General features: G+C 54.0%; 1 protein-coding gene and 2 pseudogenes across 1 annotated transcript; all 3 read right to left on the bottom strand.

Moving 5' to 3' along the window:
- Positions 1–560: 560 nt before the first annotated feature.
- On the bottom strand, positions 561–3797 carry LOC147583608 (uncharacterized; annotated as a pseudogene).
- Positions 2728–10610, bottom strand: LOC147583607 (laminin subunit beta-2-like; annotated as a pseudogene).
- A 131-nt stretch (positions 10611–10741) lies between these two features.
- CCDC71 (coiled-coil domain containing 71) lies at positions 10742–15199 on the bottom strand. The gene is made up of 2 exons (XM_086698254.1): positions 15071–15199; positions 10742–12493 (listed from the first exon to the last, which is right to left on the bottom strand). The coding sequence occupies exon 2, from the start codon at positions 12439–12441 to the stop codon at positions 11020–11022; it is 1422 nt and encodes a 473-aa protein (XP_086554380.1). The 5' UTR covers positions 12442–12493; positions 15071–15199; the 3' UTR covers positions 10742–11019.
- Between the last annotated feature and the right edge of the window lie 3309 nt (positions 15200–18508).

Genomic DNA, 18508 nt, shown 5'->3' with positions numbered 1-18508 from the left:
AGAGATGGAGAAAAGCCATCCCCTTACCCAAGTCACTGTTCCAGGAGGCTCCACCTCCCTTAGTCACTACTGCAAGTATGCACAAGAAGTGGTGTCTCAGTTTCCCGGTGTGAAAATGGGTGCTGGGCAGCTGACAACAGAGGCAGGGAGTGAATCCAGATCTTATGGCTATTCATCCATTCCGCACTTTCTGGCCTGCCAGGAGGCCAGAGCCCGGGCTTGGAATGCGAGCTGCCGGCGAGTGCCCCACCCAGGCCCCTGGGACCACAGGCGGACCGTGGACTCCGCAGGTCTATAAGGCCAGGCCCCTGTGGCTCTGAGCTGCCACAACTGTGCCCACTCTGTCTGGGGCCAAGTGGAGAGTACCCAGAGCTGTGGAACTGGGGGGGGAAAGCTGCAGGTTCTTCACGGGCATCACCAGGCTTCTCAAGGAGAGTCTGAGCATGGGGGCAGTCAATCTGATGGACTTACAGGGTCTCAGGAGGTTACTCCAGTTTTCTGAAGTAGTGGTCTCCAGTTACCCTGAGGGTCATGTAATCAACCTGAGGGGCTAGGGATATTAGAGGTGACTCAATTTTAGATCACTCAGAAAAGGATCTATCAGTGTCAAAAGCACTTGATGGCCTCTGTGAGTTTTACGTGATCTCTGGTTTCTCAAGGACAGATCACTGGAGGATATCATGGAGTCACATGGGGGTTACTCGAGGTCAGTAGGCACTCAGTGGGGTCCCTGGTCCCTCAAGGTCAGGAGATTCTTGGGTCAAACTGGGATCATTCAGGTAGTCTGAGTTACTAGCTGGGATCATTCAGGAGTCTGTCTTACTAGCTCCATACACCACAGTCAGCAGGTGGCACATGCGTTTGCCCATAGCCACATGTGTTCAAGCAGCTTTGCTGCACTCTGTTCCTGGGCCCCAAGGATGACACCTGCTTGCTCAGTATCTGCTCATTCTGCACCAGGTGGTGCTCCAACCTTGAGGATCAGGTCATCTGAACCAGGTTCTGACCTTTGGCCCTAATCTCTGACCCTGGTCCTCAATTCTGTCATGACCTTAACTCTGACCCCAGCCCTAAGTGAGCTCTAACCCTAATCAACATTTGAGCCCTGTTGTGAACTTTGACCCCAGCCCTGATCCCTACAAGAATCTGGACCTGACCTGGACCCAGCCCTGACCCTCCTACACCATCCCTGTTCTGACTCTGACCTGTCCATCTGACCCTGATCCCACTCCATACCCCACCCCACCATGGACCAGCCATGCACCTTTTAGCCAACTCTAGCTGTTAGGCACCCACTTCAGCAGCTCTTGGGCTCAGCTTGTGCCTGCTGTACCCACTCTCCTGCATCTTGCCCTATGGCCACCAGGCTATGTGTGCCCTTCTGCAACTCTACCACGCCTAACTGGGCCATCTGCAACTCCTAGAGCAGGACTTGAACCGAAAACCCACCCCACCTAGATCCTACTATTTCAGACAGATTGCTGCCCAAGGTTCCCGGGGGTGGAAGGGGGCTGAGACTCTGCCTCAGCCCAGTACAGCCCAGTCCCAGCCTAAATCCCACCTCTGACACCTCAATGCCCAGTGTACCCATATCACCTTGCCCAGGCCCCCAGCCATGCCCATGGCATGTACTGCTTGCTCTTCTGCCCTCTCAGCCTGCTGCTGACAAGGCCAAGTAGGTCTTGAAAGCCACAGCTGCACTGGACAGAGGCCCCAGGACTGGGGTCACATCCACTGCCACTGCCAGTATCATCCAGGCCAGGTGCCCTGCCACCTGGGGCAAAGGTCAAAGATCACAGGGAGGTCACAGCAGGGTAGCAACTAAGTAGGGTGCTCACATGGTCTGTGTATTTAGTAATGCCAGGGTATCATAGTGGTTCAAGCATCTCAGGGGGAGAATGGAGAAAACAGCAGCCACTGAACAAGAGGTGTGAAGGAGCTGGGGGTAATGAGGCCTCCAGGCCTCGGAGTGTCTGTTTTGCTGACTGCAGTCCTTGTTCTGCAGCCCTTGTATGACTTCCCACCTCAGCCAGCTGAACATCCAGTGCTTGGTCCTGGGCTCTAGCTGTCCCCCACCCCAACCCCTGAAGGGGACAGATGATCAGTTGGACATCCCTGTCCTCCCCATCCTCTGACCTCTGCCTCCAGTCTCCTGGCCCTTCACCAGGTCTGCTGTGCCTGATGGAGGACACCTTCAGCTCTGGGCAGTTCCTGGCCTATGGTGTCTGGTGCAGGGAGGGCACTCTGGATCTGACTCAGCAAGAGGGCAATGCTCACTGTCCCACCTTAGGGGAGGGGCACTGCCAGCCCATGCCATGCACCAGCTGCACACTCACAGCATCTGCACCTTCATATGTAGGAACTGGAGTAGGAATCTTGGATATGAACTCGATTCCTGACCCAACAAACCCTGACTCTAACCTCTCACTGACCCTGTCTCTGACATGACTACATGTGCTGGGGGCTAATAAGAGCAAAGTATTAAATTTTCAGGAATTTTGTGAATTAGCTGATAAGTGGTAGGTAGACTAAAATCAGCCATGGTGGCTTTGCTCACACCATGCAAATTGATAAACACTACAAATCAGTTCCCTCTGACCTCTAACCAGCTGTTTTTTTTTTTTTTATTTATTTTTTTATTTTTATTTTTTTATTTTTTTTATTTTTTTTTTCTAACCAGCTGTTAAACATTTAGGAGCATACTAGTGCTCCCATCTGACCCCTGGTTAGCCCTTATGAATATTTCTCATTCTGGAAGGAGTATCACAACAGTGTTCTAGATGCCCACCTGCCCCTCCCCTCAGCTGTGAACAGACACACAACAAGCAGACATGTACCCAAGAGGAAACACTGGAGGATCTGCACAGTTGCTTGTAGAGGGGCTATGGTGGCCACACCCCAGGACCCCCTTACACGATGTCTCCCAGGCCTGGATTCCTGTGGAGCTTGCTGTGGCCTGAATTTGCTGCAGCTCGTAGGGGTGAGTCAGATGTGGAATGTATCTCCTGCACCCCTGTGACTCCCCGCTTGGCTCCCATGCCTGGCCCCAATGGCTCTGTACTAGTTGGTTAATGCTGCCCTAGGATTGTGGCAGCTATATCAAGGCTATTGGAAAAGTTATGGGAAGCAACCAGAGCCCACTGGGTAGTGGCAGGGTCCCAGGGCAAGAGGCAACACCACAGGGTATCAGGAACATAGGCCAGTCCAGGTCCCCAACCCCTGCATTCCTGTAAACAAGCTAGATGATCCAGTGAGAATTGTATGTCCCAGATATCCCCTATTGCCCTACACCCAGGTTTTGGCTAGAAGAAAGTCCTCGCCTTGGCGAAACCCCCTATAGTGATCCATCTCTCCACCCACCACTTCAACTTTGACTAGGAGTCTCAGAAGCTATGGACACAACATCTGGATCTTGTCAACCAGCTTCATCAGTTTCAGCTCCCACATAGTTGCTCCTGTCCCTGGCTGGCCCATCCCCCACAGCAGCTGCTCTGTCCACCACCAGTCTCTTGGGCCTGTCCTAGGATGCTGTCTCATTCTCCAAATGTGGTCACAACCTGGGCTCCAAGCAGGGCCTCTTGGGAAAGCAGGCAGCTGAGGAGGCTTGGGCCTCAGCATCTGCAGGGGATGGCAGGGATGGATAGAGGGGTGGCTCAGGACTCCACTAGTTGAGGCAGGGTCAATTAGCCTTCTGGGTTTCCCCAGGTACATAAGCAAAAGCACCTGGCCCCTTCCTTCTGCCCCAGCCTAGCCCCTACCCTCACCTGCTGCCCATTCACCTGCTCATTAGGCCTCATCTTGGGCTCCTGTTGCCCTCTTGGGCCAGGCAAGCCCTTGACACAGTTTAGCTCCCAGGATAATTCTTCCAGACATTCACACTGCCTCGTAACTCATGGCTCTCTTTCTGCCACAACCTGTCCTGTGGCCCACAGTGTCTGAGCCAAAGCAGTCACTTTCTTCCTGCAGGAAGATGTATTCTTCTTTATGACTCCTCACTCAGGAAAACCCACCTGACTCCCAGACCCAGGACGCAAGACAGGCCAACCTGAGACCCCCTGAATCCCCAACCCTGAGAAGCTAGCTGGAGACCTCCCCCTTACTGACCCAAGACCCCTGGCCTGAATCCAGCTATCCACTCTGTTAGTTGCTCCAGAGTCCCCACAATGGGTGAAGAAGATTCCAGGAGAGTCTGTGCCTGGTGGAGTACCGCCTCCAGGGCCTGTAGGTGTCCACCCTAGCCCTGGGCACCCCAGCCAGGCATCCCCTTGTGTAGGGGGGCCACCTCTTGGGCCACAGTTTCTAGCTGCAGCTGGAGCAGAGCTAGACGTTGGTCCCAGGAGGTGAAACAGGTAGGGCCTGGATACAAGACACAAACTCACAGGCCCAGACCACCCCAAGACCTGGACCCCCAGGACTTAGGTTCCCATTAACCGAAGATCCCAGGGATCCCATCCCTACTAAGGCTCTAGTGTCCTATGACCCCAACCTATTTCTCAGACTCCTCACCTGGGGCAATTGGCTACTGTAATAGGTTTGCCATCAGGATGGTGGACACACGGAGGGTCATGCTGTCTACAAAGTTGGGGCCAGAGCCAACTAGGAGAGGCCCCCAAGACTGTACAGTGGGGAGGAGCAGACTAGGGGGCTCTCTGGGGACAAGTTGAGTGTCAGTGTCCTCTAACATTCTGGCTCTCTCCTCTCCCACACTGCCCTGAAAATATGGGCTCTAAGACACCAAACCTCTGACCATGCTGATGCTCCCACCTAGACTTCCTCACCTTCCTAACCCAGCCCAGCCTCTTGTTCAAACCAGTCATCTCCACACACTCCCTCCCTCCCCTGAAAACCAAGTCTAAGCTTTGGTTTTCTCTTGCCCCTGCTCCTCCTGGACACTCATCGGCAACAGGGCGTCAGCTGGCTGGAAGCCCTGGCCAAGTTCAGCTTCAGCAGTGGTTTGGTCAAGGGCAACACAGAAGTGCCCAGATGGGAATTCATGGCAGCCATGGAGGTGGGGGTGGCACAGGCAGAGGCCCTCCCCAGCAGAACACCTGAACTAACGTGGGGGCAGGGAAGGAGAGTCAACTCCTGACTCTTATCACTTGATCCCAACTCCCAGGCCCTACCTTGTACCCATTGCTGTAGGCATAGTCACAAGGCCCGTAGCCCAAAGAGTCACCGCTCAGACTCCAGAACTCGGACTGTAAGAGAGAGCAAGTAGGTGGAGAAAGGACAGGAAGATCTGGGGCCTAGGAGGTCATATGCTGGGACTGCCTGTTGCAAGAGGAAGGGGAGTGAGCACAGGGCTTCAATGCTCCTCTGGCTGTAGCTGAGAGGGGCTGAGGAGACCTCAGTATACTCCTGCACAGCTTCATAAGAGGTAAGATGAGCATACTGCAGAGGCTAAAGTAAAAGTTAAAGGATTTATGTTCAAGGAGAGGCAAGAAGTGGATGGAATTCTTTCTTGGACTGAGTCTTCCTCCAAATATGTTTGTTGCGAAACATCTTTAAACCCAGTGTACAATATGTTGTAACTTGCTTCATTGCTTTTCCTTTTATGTTCCCAAAGCTCCCACCTGAGGGCATATGCTGGTTCAGCTAGCTGAGGTGGTGTTGACCTTGGTAACCAGATCAAGGAGTAGAACCAACCCATGTGCAAGGCTCCGTCTAGAGTCACACTGATTATACAGCCTTATACTTGTCAGCTGCTAGAAGCCTAGTGCCCAAAATCACGGTCAAATCAGAAGGTGGGGCAAGGCTTACCAGATAAAGTCTGCAGTCCCATCCAGAGACAAAGCGTTTGTAGTGACAGGCACTGCTGGAGGTATCACAGGCATGAGTGCCAGGGACCTGGCCTCAGGGTTAGTGTCTACGGGCTAGGGCACAGGGCTCGCAGGGTGCTATTGGGATTCCTGCAGGGATAGGTGCATGCATGTGTCATTAGAGCAGTGATTGGGGGCAGAGCAAGGACATGAGGGTTGGGTCTACTCTCAGGATAACTCACACTGACAACCTTCTGCCTGAGTGGGGCTTAAGCCACAGTGACCAGGCCGGCAGAAGTCACAGCACTGGCCCGACATGAACTCTGCAGTGACACTGCCCAGAGAGGAGGCTGTGGGTCTTTCTGTGCGGGCATCACACAACCCCCCTTCCAAAGTAGCCATAGAGTCACAGTCACAGGCTGAATCATGGGTCAGAAGTGAGGACAGAGTTAGGTCAGAGGACACCATGGAGCTGAAGGATCAGGGTCAGAGGTGGGATTGGGGATTGGAAGGCTCACGTTTGCAAGAGTGAAGAGAATGGGGTTCCTCCTGGGGATCTCAGTGGAAGGGCTGGCAGAGTTCACAGTGGCACCCAGCTGTGTTGTGCTGACATGTATCACACACGCCTCCAGTCACATTGCCAGATGCCAGATACAGGGCTATGTCAAAATGACAACTGTGGGCATGCCCATTACACTTGCATTCTGGGGCAGAACAAGGAAGATGGATATGGAGCGGGCTGACTTAGGCAATTATGGCCAGGCACAGAGGACACGGCACGTATCCTGCCAGGTGTGGGGGTGCCCAGGCTCTGCTGCATGCCATAGGTGGTACTAGCATAGGTTCTACCAATGCTCACAGTGGGTACCAACTGTGTGGTGATGGCAGATGCAAAGGCCACGCACCTGGCAGGGAGGAGAGCAAGATGAGTCTGCCCCAGTCCCCCAGCTTGCCCACCCCAGCAGCCACAGGATGCCTCTTTCATGGCGCTCACCATGCCTTTCATGTTGGCTGGGGCCTTAGCTGTGGGCCTGCACTCAGAGGCATGGCCATGGCATAGGCAGCTGCCTCTGGCCACAAGCTCCTAAAGGACATAGTAGTAGAAGGGGTGTCTCTTTAGGCTCCTCCAGCAGCCTATCACCCAGCGTGTGCAATTTGGAGTTCACATGAAGATTTGTCACATGAAAGAGTTCTGGAGACACAGACTGGGGACCTCAGGTGCACTGATCATCATCCCTCTATGGCTGGGATGGAATAGGGGTAGGGTTTCTTCTCTCTCTGCATCATTGCAGCCACCTCCTCCAGCATTCATGCTGTGGGACTCCCCCATACCTGCTCCTCTAGGCATACCATCTTAGGATGACCACAGCCTAATGGTGATAATTCTACCTCTGCACTGCTCCAACCATGACATCACTCCTGAGGTGAGACCTGCACAATCCCACCTCTTCCTGGATACCCCATCCTGGCATTACTAGTTGAAAACTGCTTCCCCATTGCAGTAAACCATCCCATTCCCCAGTCTATCATCAAAACTAGAAATCAGTTTACCATCCAGCCAAACCATATATGGTATTAGTTTGCTTATTTATCAAGTTTTTCTCATTTTCATGTCAGATCCAAGACACTTTACCTGCTCCCCACTGAACACTGCTCAGAAGACAGATGTCTGGCACACAGTGGAGCTCAATGGGCACTTGTTCCATGTACACATGGGACAGATGGGTCCATGGCTCCTTTCTGCTCCACAGCTTAAGTCAGTTACTGAACCAAGCTTCCTCTTATACCTCCCTTTGCTGAGTGTCTCTCTCCTGATCAGAAGAGCAAGCAAGACCTGCTTGGGAACCTAGCATGGGGGCTCAGGGCAAGTAGTTGGTAATAACCAGTCAAGGTGGGTGGAGAGTAGAGAAAAAGCCAGGTTGGGGTATGTCATGCTTTAGTACTCACCTGGCCTGACTCTGGGTTGCCCTGCTGGGTTATGGTTATGTGTCTTGTCTTTCAAGACTTGTTTTACAAGAAAGAGGTCACAACCCAGAGACGCCCTGGTGCCACCTAGAGGCAGCTGCAGAGACGCCAGACACCAAGTAAGGCCAGGGTGATGAATCAGGATGAGGACTCATCAGGGTGATGAGTCAGGGGGACCAGGATAGGGGCTGTGATGGAGGCTCATAAAAGGGACAGTTATAAGGTACAGAGACAGGTGCAGAAATGGGGTACATTGTTGATAGCTGGCATAGAAAGTAGTGATGGGAACCACAAAGGGGTCCCACAAAGAATTTGTGATGGGGCAGAGATAGAAACTGCCAGTCCCTATACACTGGGCATAGGTATGGGGAACAATGATGGGACAGGAAAGGGGGGCCATATTAGGTCCATAATAGAGGACCATGATGGGATAGAGACAGAGAATAATGCTGGGGGACGGAGCTGGCTTGCCTCCCACCATACCTCACTGGTGTACACACCCAAGCAGGACCTCACCTCCCTGCATTATCTGGCTGTCCTGACATGCAAGGAACACAGGATTGGCTGTGGAGAGGATTACCCTGAACCCTGGGATTGTTTGGGGTTCTCCATTAAAATGGCTGGGTCCAGAACTTTGAAAATAACCTGAAAGAAGCAAACCTGAGCCTCTGGCTTCACCCCAGGGCCCAACCTCCCTTCCTCTAGGTTGACCTTGCCCTCAGCGGAAGGCTCAATGTTGGAGTAATGCTGGTCACAAACCAGCCCTGTTTCTGTGGCCAGGGGTGGGAGGGATCCCAGGAAAGAGGCCTGAGCAGCTGTAGGCAAAGTATCAGCATACATGCTGAGTGGCCATGGTCCACTGAATGCTCCAGAAGCAAAGTTGCCAGGCAGAATGTCTGAGGACAAGACGGGGTCCTTGGGTCACCAGAGGGAAGCATCACTGGTGGCTGTGAGGTCAGGAGGCACAGAGCAAGCCTTTAGGCTGGGGCATGATGAACGTCATGATGAGGTGAGTAATGTAGAAGGCACTCTCTAGGTCCAGCTGGATGGTGACGTTCTCAACACCTGTAACCACAAGGGCCAATCAGAGTGACTGAGCCCTGACCCTAGACCTGCACACATGGGCACACGGGTACCATCACCTCTCTCTGCTGGCCATCAGGTCTTGTTTCTTCCACGACCACTCCAAATCACATTCTCAGTGCCATGGCCTCCCTGATCCCAAATGTCACAAAAGAAGGAATTCTCAGATTCCTGCAAGAGGTACGTGGTTGGCCCCCAAGCCCCAAATTTCACAGCACAGGCCTCCCCCTCCCAGCAATGATCTGAACCCCCACAAAGCCAAACCTGCCCAGGAAAACCCAGACATACCATCTCCAGAGCCCTCACCCTCCTCCCCACCTGGAGGTGACTGACAATGCAGTAGGGCTCGGAGACCATAGGGGGACAAAGTTCTGGCCATGGCCAACAATCAAATTGCCAGTAGGTGGGTAGCAGCTGCCACTTGAGCATTCAGGTAGGGGAAGTGTGTCTGACACCTCCTCAATTGTTCTGGAAGCCTGGACTGGGAAGGACAGCATCTGAACAGAGATCCTAAGGGTTCCCCCACCTCATTCTGCCCCATAAGAGGCCTGGAGATTTTTTCTCCTGCTCTGGATGGCTCTCAGGGAAAGCCAACCTCTCACCCGCTGGTGGCAGAAGCAGAACTGAAAGGAGGTGCAGACTGGAGAGGAGGCCTAGCCAGGCTGGGGGTCCTGGGCCATGGGAGCTGAAATCAGACCTGAGAGAGAGGATGAACAGCGGGCTGCCCTTGAGGAGCTGGGTGTGGCCCCATACTCACATGGTAGATAAAAGCAGGATTGCCAGAGACAAGGAGCATGCAGGGCTGTGAAGCCATGGTGAGGCTGGGAGCAAAGGGGGTCCCCAGAGCCTGGGAGCCAATGGAGGTCACACCCTATTAACTGCAGCCACCAGATGCAGAATAAAGGTGGGGAGGGTGTACCAAGAAGCAAACAGAACTTCTCTACAGGTCTGCCATCCAATATGGCTGGCACTAGTGGGGCCAGGATTCAGACTAACCCATAGAGACAGAAAAGATCCAATTCTCATTCAAATGAGGCTCCCACCTCTATCCCTGAAAGGCTATAGGTCTCTAGGAGCCTCTGGGGAATGTGTCCCTGTCCCTGCCAGCCCCAGGCACTACCTTTGGGCTGGGCAATCAGGAAAGGAGTGGCAAATGGGCAGAGACCTAGTTTTGCTTGGGGCCCAGCCCCCTCTCCAAAGCATGAAGAGCGGAAATGTCTGAAATACACAGGCCCCTGTTGGGAGGCATAAGGCTGGACCTGGAAACAGAGTGCTTGGGACCCAGGCAGAAAGCACTGCTGATGGGGTGAAGCAGTGTGGAAACTCTCCTGGTTCAGTTAAAAGAGTACCCAACTCATCCAAGGCGAAAATTCTGCAGTCAGTGGACAGACTCTGTGGCTCTACGACCCAGAGCCCTGGCCTCTGACTCAACTCCCAACCCCTTGCTATCAACTGGGGTAGATGAGGCTGGAACAAGGAAAAGCAGAAATACTATAGCTAATTTAGGCCTGGCCCTGCCCCAGACAAGCTCAGGCAAAGCCCCAAAGTTTCAGCCAGAGCAGGGTAGGAGACAATGGCCCCTGGGGAGTAGTACCACAAAACCCCCTTTCCCTGGCCTAAAAACCTGCTGGCTGCAAAGTTCCCCACAGAGCCACCTACTGTCCTCCTGCAGGGGGCCTACCTGGTCAGTGCAGACCTAAGGGAGGCATAGAGTGGCTCTGCCCCTGCCCTCAGGGGCAGCTTCTCACACATCTACAAAGACCAGCACCTCTAGAGAAGCCTGGGAGCTACTCTTTTCACTCACATCCAGGACTTGTCCGGGGCTACCAGGACCCACTTTGGCAGCCCTGTTCCTGGGGCCACTCCTCCTATATGCTCAAGCTGGCCTACCAGCAGCTATAAACACAAAAAAGACCATGAAGGGTGGGCAGGGAGACTGGAAGGTGGAAAGGTATAAAACGTGATAGATGGAACAGTGGAGGTACAACTTGAAGAGTAACAAATCACAGTGCATCGCGCCATGAGAACACCCCTCCCACCCGCCCATACCACCCCATATCCTCCAGTCTCTGAAAGGAGAATGGTGGCTCTCAGGGCCTTGGAGAGGCACCCGGAGTCCTTGGGGTTGTAGAATCCATGGGCATTGCACACTGTGCCACTGGTCACACAGACAACTGGGCTCAGTTTCCCCAAACATTGCTACATGAAGGAATCAGAGTGCTGAGTATGGCAGCAATGGCTGGAGCTGTATTACAGGGGACAGGTTCACATGGAGGATCCGCTGAGCCCGCTGCCGAACCTCATCGTCTGAGGACCGCCTGTCCACCTTGATGGCCCGGAATTTCAGCAGCTTTGCTGTTCCAGGCCCTAGCCATGCCTTAGGGGATCGGGACCCAAGTCGTGTTCTTTTCCGGGGAGGAAGATCCTTTGCCTCCTCAGCCCTTTTCCTCTTCTGCCCCACAGTCTCAGGGTGGCTTTTCTGGCCACTTCTTGCAGTCCTGGTCTGAACAGACCCTTTTGGCCTGCCTCTGCTCCTGGACTGGGTCTGAGTTACCTTGGCCTTAGATCCCACCGCCTTGGCCTTAGCCCGCACCGCCTTGGCCTTGGCCCGCATAGCCTTGGCTTTGGCCTTGATTCGTGCTGCTTTGGCCTTGGCCCTGATCCGTGCTGCCTTGGCCTTGGCCCTCATCTGTGCTGCCTTGGCTTTTGCCCGGGCCTTGGCAGCTCTGGCCTGTGTTCGAGCCACCTTGGCCTGGGCAGCTTTGGCCAGTGTTCGAGCTGCCTTGGCCTGGGATGTTCTGGTACCCAGGGCAGAGCCACTTTTCATTTGTAGGCCACTGAGGGACCCAGTAGCTTTGCAGGTCTTTTTCCGGGGCATAGTGCCTTGTTGGGGTCTGGCCCTGGGGCCTCTATGAGTCAGACATTTGGGGCCCTTGCTTGTGCCTTTTTTGGGAGCTTTGGGCCGAGAGTTCCCTGGTCTCTTCCCTGGACCTTTGCGCAGCTTCAGGGGAGAGTCTGCAAGTGAGAGCTGCAGTGACTGTGCCTTGTGCTTGGCACCCAAGCAGGGCATGGGAGTCTTTAGTGGAACCAGGGCCTCAAGGACAACAGAGAGCCGCATGGCAGGGTAGACACCTGGATAGAGGTGGGCAGGGAAGCCCACTGCTGCACCCCGGGCACGGCTGGCACTTGACTGCTTCAGGGAGCTCAGCAGCAGGTTGGTGGTAGCGTGCTTGGCAAGGGCTGGTGTGGATGCTTTGGCCAGCCTTCCAGATAGTGGCATAGGGAGCAGCGTGGCCCGGCCTGCAGGCAGTCGCATGGCAGTTCGGGGAGCACTGGCTGGAGGTGATGTGGCAGCTGGGGTGGGGGCACGAGCTTGCAGCTTCGTCTGGCTTGGGGGGTTAGCTGTGCATGAACTATAGCCATAGACATCACCGCTGCGCAGGATGGTAGGTTGGAAGCCATCATCCCGCAGGCCCTGCAGGAAGGCTACAAGCTGGGCCTCTGTGGCACTGAGATCCTGACTCATGGGGTTAAAGACAAGCAGCGCCTCCTCCAGGGCCTTCTTCCCTGCCGTGGAGATCCGTGACCAGGAGTGCACAGCTTTCTCCTCCACATGCTGCACCACCACGCTCATGGCATTAGGCACTGCAGATCTGCCTGGGTATCCGCAAATCAGCGCTTGGCACCTCCAAGACAAGAAGAAAAGAATCAGTAAGAATGGCACTGAAGGGCGTTTGGGATGGTACAGCATGTTACTCTTGATTTCGGGGTTGTGAGTTCGAGCCCCATGTTGAGTGTAGAGATTACTTAAAGAAGATATATCATTAGGGGCACCTGGGTGGCTCAGTCAGTTAAGCGGCCGACTTCGGCTCAGGTCATGATCTCGCGGTCCGTGAGTTCGAGCCCCGCATCGGGATCTGTGCTGACCGCTCAGAGCCTGGAGCCTGTTTCAGATTCTGTGTCTCCCTCTCTCTCTGACCCTCCCCCATTCATGCTCTGTCTCTCTCTGTCTCAAAAGTAAATAAACGTTAACAAAAAAAATTAAAAAAAAAAGAAAATATATCATTTAATTAATTAAAAAAAAGATTGGGGCACCTGTGGCTCAGTAAGTTGAGCATCTGACTTTGGCTCAAGTCATGATCTCATGGTTCATGAGTTTAAGCCCTGCATTGGGCTATTGTCAGCGTAGAGTCAGCTTCGATCTTCTGTCTTCCTCTTTCTGCCCCTCCCCCACTGGTTTCCTCTCTTAAAATAATTAACTAAACTTAAAAAAAAAAAAGATGAGCACTGGGATAAGGGACAAGGCATGTAGATAATAAGTCCATCAGGGCCTGTGCTCTCCTTAATAACAACTATGGATACACAGGGCTCTTGCCATAGTGAGCCACTGCTTGGGGCAAAGCCCTGGTTTCCTGACTTACTATAGTGGCAGGGTGAGGATCAGGGTGGCAGGAGAGACCCACATGGGTCAAAGGCAGTTTTGAGATAAATGTCCAGAAGCTCATCAGAGCCATCTAACATGCTATTGGGTCCCTAGGAAGATTTGGGCTTGGTTGGCCCATTTTAACTCAATTCTCTATTTTCTGAGGCCAGAAACCTGGTATTAGACTCAACCCTGGGAATAGAGGTGAATGTCCATCTTCAAGGAGTCCTGTACAGAAAGCAAGACAGAGACCATGAAAGTTCTTGGGAGTGCACACTGACACCCAGCTCAGCCTTCCAGTGGGTCAGGGAAGGATTCCTAGGAGAGGCAACACCTAGGTGGGACATGAGTGATGAATAGGAAGGACCAGATGGAAATGGAGCAACCAATACAATGTCTTAGAAACGAGAAACAGGCACATTTAATGTGTGTGACTGGAGTCTGTGGTCAGGGCTGGGCGGTCTAGCTGTGAAACCAGCTGAGAGCAGGGCAACATGAGCCTTTAAGTCTAGTCAAAGAGCCCAGACCTACACTCAATGTCAATGCCCACCTCTGTTCTTCCAGCTGCTGTTATCCAGGTGCTCAGGGGTGAACCTCCCTGTCCACCAGAAGTTCTGCTTTTGGAGTCCCCAGACAGGCTCAGAAGCCTGACTCCCAGGACTCAAATCATGGAGACTAACCTCAAAGCAAGAGTCAGACTCTCCTTCAACAGAAACTAAAAAGATAAGTAGCAGATACTCATGACACATGTCTGGGCAACCAGGCTGCCTGTGGGTCAAGCAGCCAGACCAAGAGCTCAAGGTCTGACAGCCAAAGGCTCCAACAGGATGGCTAATAAGGTGGACACTAGAAATCTGAGCTGTCCTAACTAGGGTCTGGAGGGCTGCAGACCTCAGTACAGCCCAGATGGAGCTGTCTGGGCACACTCAAGTTGTCCCAGGCTTCTCTGAAGAAGCCACAGGCCATCAGTCATGACTAATGTCTAATGCCTAACCTGGTACTGAGGGCTCCCAGAGGGAGCCTGATCCCAGCTGTACCACAGCATTAAAAGATCAGCTGGGATCAGGCAGGTCCCTGGGGCCAGGAGGCGCGTCTGTGCAGCTTCTTCCCACCGCCCTAATGGAGCAGAGGAAGTTTTCAGAATCCCCTGGAGGAAGTGCCCTGGGGCTCTTTGTTTGGAAACATTCTTGGATCCTCAGGTGTCTCTGGCACTTCCTCTCTCCAGAGGCCATTCTCCAAACACAATCCTTGCACATGACTTTACTTCTTTTATTTTTTTCTTTCCAGGGGATGTAGTTTTCAGGGCTGTGAACTGTAGAATAGGGAGGAGCCTGTTTCCCCGCAGGCACAGATATTAGGGGTGAACCGAGGGCTCTTCCGCCCAGGTCGGTCTAGACTCTTGGGAGGGGTCTTCTGGGTTTTCCAAGAGGCTCCGGAAACAGAGGCTGCAGTCTGGTCCCCGACTTCCCTTCACACGTGCCCCCGGGGCCGACAGGGAAGTTGATGAAAGATGGGAGACAGGAGAGGCCTCATCCAAAGGGGACCAGGTTGGGGGGCAGATCAGGGCCACTGGCCTGGGAGTCCGCGTCCCTGGGGCCTGAGCCGCGGGTAGGAGCGGGGATCTTGAAGGCAGCGAAACGCGCGGGGCGGGCGGGGCGAGCCCGACCCGGTCGCGCAGCCCCAGGGTGGGGTCGCTGAGCAGGGGGTGGGGGTGGGGGAGGATCTTGGCCGGGCTAGTGGAGGGCGCGGGTCCCGAAAGGGCCGACCGCCCGGCCCATCCGCCCTGTCGCCTCGCGGACGGCCCCTCCGCGGCGCGGCTAGGCCCATGGCCCCAACCTACCGGCGCCGCCGCGGGGACCCAGGACGCGCCTCTGCGCCGCCTCCGCTGCTCCAACATGGCCGCCCGCTGCGCACCGGAAGCGCGCCGCGCTTCCGCTTCCGGGACCTGGCCCGCCCTAGTGACCCTTGACCCCCCGAGACCCCGTTTCCCCCAAAGTCTGGGAACGGGGTAGGTGGGTACCTAGGAAGACTTCCTGGAGGAGGTGGCTGCGGGGACCGCTCTAAATCCATCCAATCCTGTGCAGGAGTCTGAGGAGCAGAGGTGCTCTCAGAGGCTGTGGACAAGGCCTGCCTCAGTCCCAAGCTCCTGACTTGAGGGAAAGAGGAATGTCCCCTGCCTCGCTGGGAGTGTTGCAGGGGTATCTCCTCTGAGGGCAGTAGCCCTGCCTCTCTTCCTGACAATGAGGCCCACGTGAAAGGATGGTGCTGGCGTGCACACAGCCCAAAACTGGGCATGTACAATCTGAGAGTCCTAGCATACCAATGTGGGCCTGAGGGTACTTGCCTAACAGCATGTACATGGGTGTGGTGGGAGAACCCTTGCCCAACCCCAGCCCTGTCAATGGCAGGAAGTCCTGCCTCCCAGAATTCCTGTCCTTTGCCTAGGAGACTGGGACCTCAGTCTCTCTACCTGTACTGCTGGAGCCAACAGAGGCATGGTGGTTACAGGGCCCATTGCCCAAGCAGCACCAGATGAGAGGACACAGGTCAAAATTAACTCTAGGAGTCTAAGAGGTCAGTCTCTGACCAAAGGCCTATCTTAGTCAGGGGTCCCCCAAGTCCAGGATGGAAACTCTGGTTTCATGGATGAGATAGTGGGGACATTCGTACTTCAGTTAGAGCCTGAGCTATGAGGCAGAAATACTGCCACAACTCTTGGACCCTGACATGTACAATGGTGCCAAATTTAGTAGCTGAGGGCAGTCACAAGATGCTTCATTTAGGGACTGGTTAATAGCTTTTCTCCCTCCTCATATGACCCCAGGATCCTTAGGCATAGAAGGGTCTAGGCACCCCTAAAGGGAAACACTCACCCCCGCCCTCCCTAGGCCTCAGCTGGCACCTCTGAGCTTCCTAAGGCCTCAGCACTCATGGTAAGGCCCTCAGTGCCTTCAAGCATAGCCAAAGTGTGCAACAGTAAATGCAAACTCCTGCTCCTTTGGGGTCAGTGCTTCTAACTCTTCATTCTGTTAGAAAGAGGAGAATGGTGGGGTCCCAAGGGCCAGGATCTCCTAGTACAATCAGGAAGTCCCACCTTGGTATGCCCAGTCTCCCACTGTGGGTGAGTTCTGTCTCTGCCCCATCCATGGTTGAGAATTAGCTGCTACTCTCAGGACCAATCCAGCCTCATCTTCTACCCCAGTTGTCTTCCACAGCTTCTCCAAAGTCAGCAGTGTTGTCCCCCTGTATGTAGGTGGTTCCAGGACTGTGTAAAAAAAAAACAAGTCCCATGAAGAGGTAGAGCTCAGCCATCAGGGATGGCATGGACTTAGGCGTGTCCTGGAAGGGGGAATCCCTCTCTGGTGATGTCCATCCCAGAGTTCAGTGAAAAATGGAGGACTTAGCAGGGTAGATCCATCCCCAGGCTGTATCCCTTGCAGACATTAGAACTGGAGGGATAGTAGGGGTTAGGGGTCAGGGTTATGGGTACCTAGCACTCTGAGGGGAAGCTGACCCTTCTGCCTCTTGGTGCTCAGTATGTTCCAGATGGAACTCTGGGAGCATTCATCAGAGAAAAGTGTGACCTGACCTGGAATTTGGTGGATGCTGACCCTGTAGACATAACTGGGATCAGACAGGATGAGGTTGGCAGAGACCACAAGGTTGTCCCAGGATCCAGCTCTTGCTCTCCATTTGGCATCTTTTACAGCCCTGAGTGATGGGACCTAGACCCATTTCCACCTGATCAGAGATCTGGTGGATATCTAGTTGTGGGCGAGGCCGGTGGGCCTGGGAGGGATCACTCAAGGAGGGAGTCAGTGTGACAAAGAGAAAAGCCAGAGCTGGATCTTCAGGAGCCACTTCCAAGGGAGAAGAGGAACCAGAGCCTGTAAAAGACTCTGAGAAGCAGCACAAGCAGGAGCAGAGGTGCCAAGGTCACAAGGAATGAAACTCTGAAGATGTCAGCAAGATTTCAGTTGAGATGAAGACCATAGGGACCTGTAGTTTTAGCTATATGGTGTTCCATCAAGACTTTGACAAGAGCAATTTGGGGGGAGCAGTGGACATGAAGTAGCAGGTAGCAGGTGATCGGAGGGGAGGAAGGGGAGGCTGGAGGGACTTGGGGGTACTGGGATGTGTCTTAAAGTAGGAGGCTTTTAAGCGCTTAATTGCTGGAATGGAGAGGGGAAAGGGCCTGGAAAGGGAATAGTGGGAAATGTGAGGGTTCTGCAGAGCAGTGTGAACACCCCGTGGAGGAAGGTACAAGTGCGCTAAGTGAAGAGCAAGTGAAAGGCAGAGTGAAGTGAGAGGATGGAAGCCACCTAGTCAGGTTCTGAAACCTGCCTTGATACCACCATTTCCATGTAGTCCTTCCAACTCCAACTGCCAGCCTGTGAAAGGAGCTGGACTCTCTCTCTAGTCATGGAGAAGGCTCTGCCCACACTCAGGGCAGGCTTCAGAAGTCTGGCAAACCAAGGACTCAGTGCCTCCCCCCCCCCCCCCCCCCCCCGCCAGCAGCTCTCAACCCGTGACTGATGGAGATTTGAGAATGAATTCCTCAAGCAACCTTTGCTCTGGGAGAGAACCCAGCAAGATTTGGTCCCAGTTGCCAACAGTGGTAACTTGCTTGATGACACACCCTTTATTGGCTGCTTTCTCTTTTTGCCGCTCCTCTGCTGGTGCTTCTTGGCCTCATCTCCCACATTAACTATATATACTGCTATCTTTACCTCCAGATGTGCTTCTGGGGAAAGTGAGACACACACTGTCCATGAAAGAGGGACAAGATAGTAGCAAGCACAGAAACCCACAGGATTTCTTCTGGGTGACCACCAACCTGCACGAATGGGCTCCCAGCTCACAGACTTAGCCAATACTCTGCATGCTCAGAAGATAGGCTGGGCCAGGGTCTGGGTCTGAAATAAATAGGCCTCTGTCATACCAACTTGCTATGAACAGTCACAAAATGTCTTGGGCCCCAGAGTAGCCCAGGCCTCAGGCCCTAGAGAGAGACCTGCCTGGCCTCTGATTCTTAAAGTTCATCCCTTACTCAGAGCTACCCTCCCCACAAGAACTTTCCCCACCCAAGCCTGTGGAAGGGCCTGTCAAGCACTGAGGCCGGCACTGTGTGCTCCTCCATCCCCTGCTAGCCTCACTGTCCACCATAGGACTTATTCAGCGCCCTGCTGTGTGCCTGGGGAAGTGCGACCCAGCCACCGACCCCACCAAAGGCCCAGGCCACGCCCCAAACGTCCTCCAGGGGGCGCCGCCGCGAAGC

The sequence above is a fragment of the Puma concolor genome, chromosome A2 (assembly GCF_028749965.1).
Source record: "Puma concolor isolate L17-30 chromosome A2, mPumCon1.1.hap2, whole genome shotgun sequence".
Classification (NCBI taxonomy): domain Eukaryota; kingdom Metazoa; phylum Chordata; class Mammalia; order Carnivora; family Felidae; genus Puma; species Puma concolor.
Note: the sequence above shows the minus strand (reverse complement) of the source record. Positions and strands in the feature narration are given on the sequence as shown.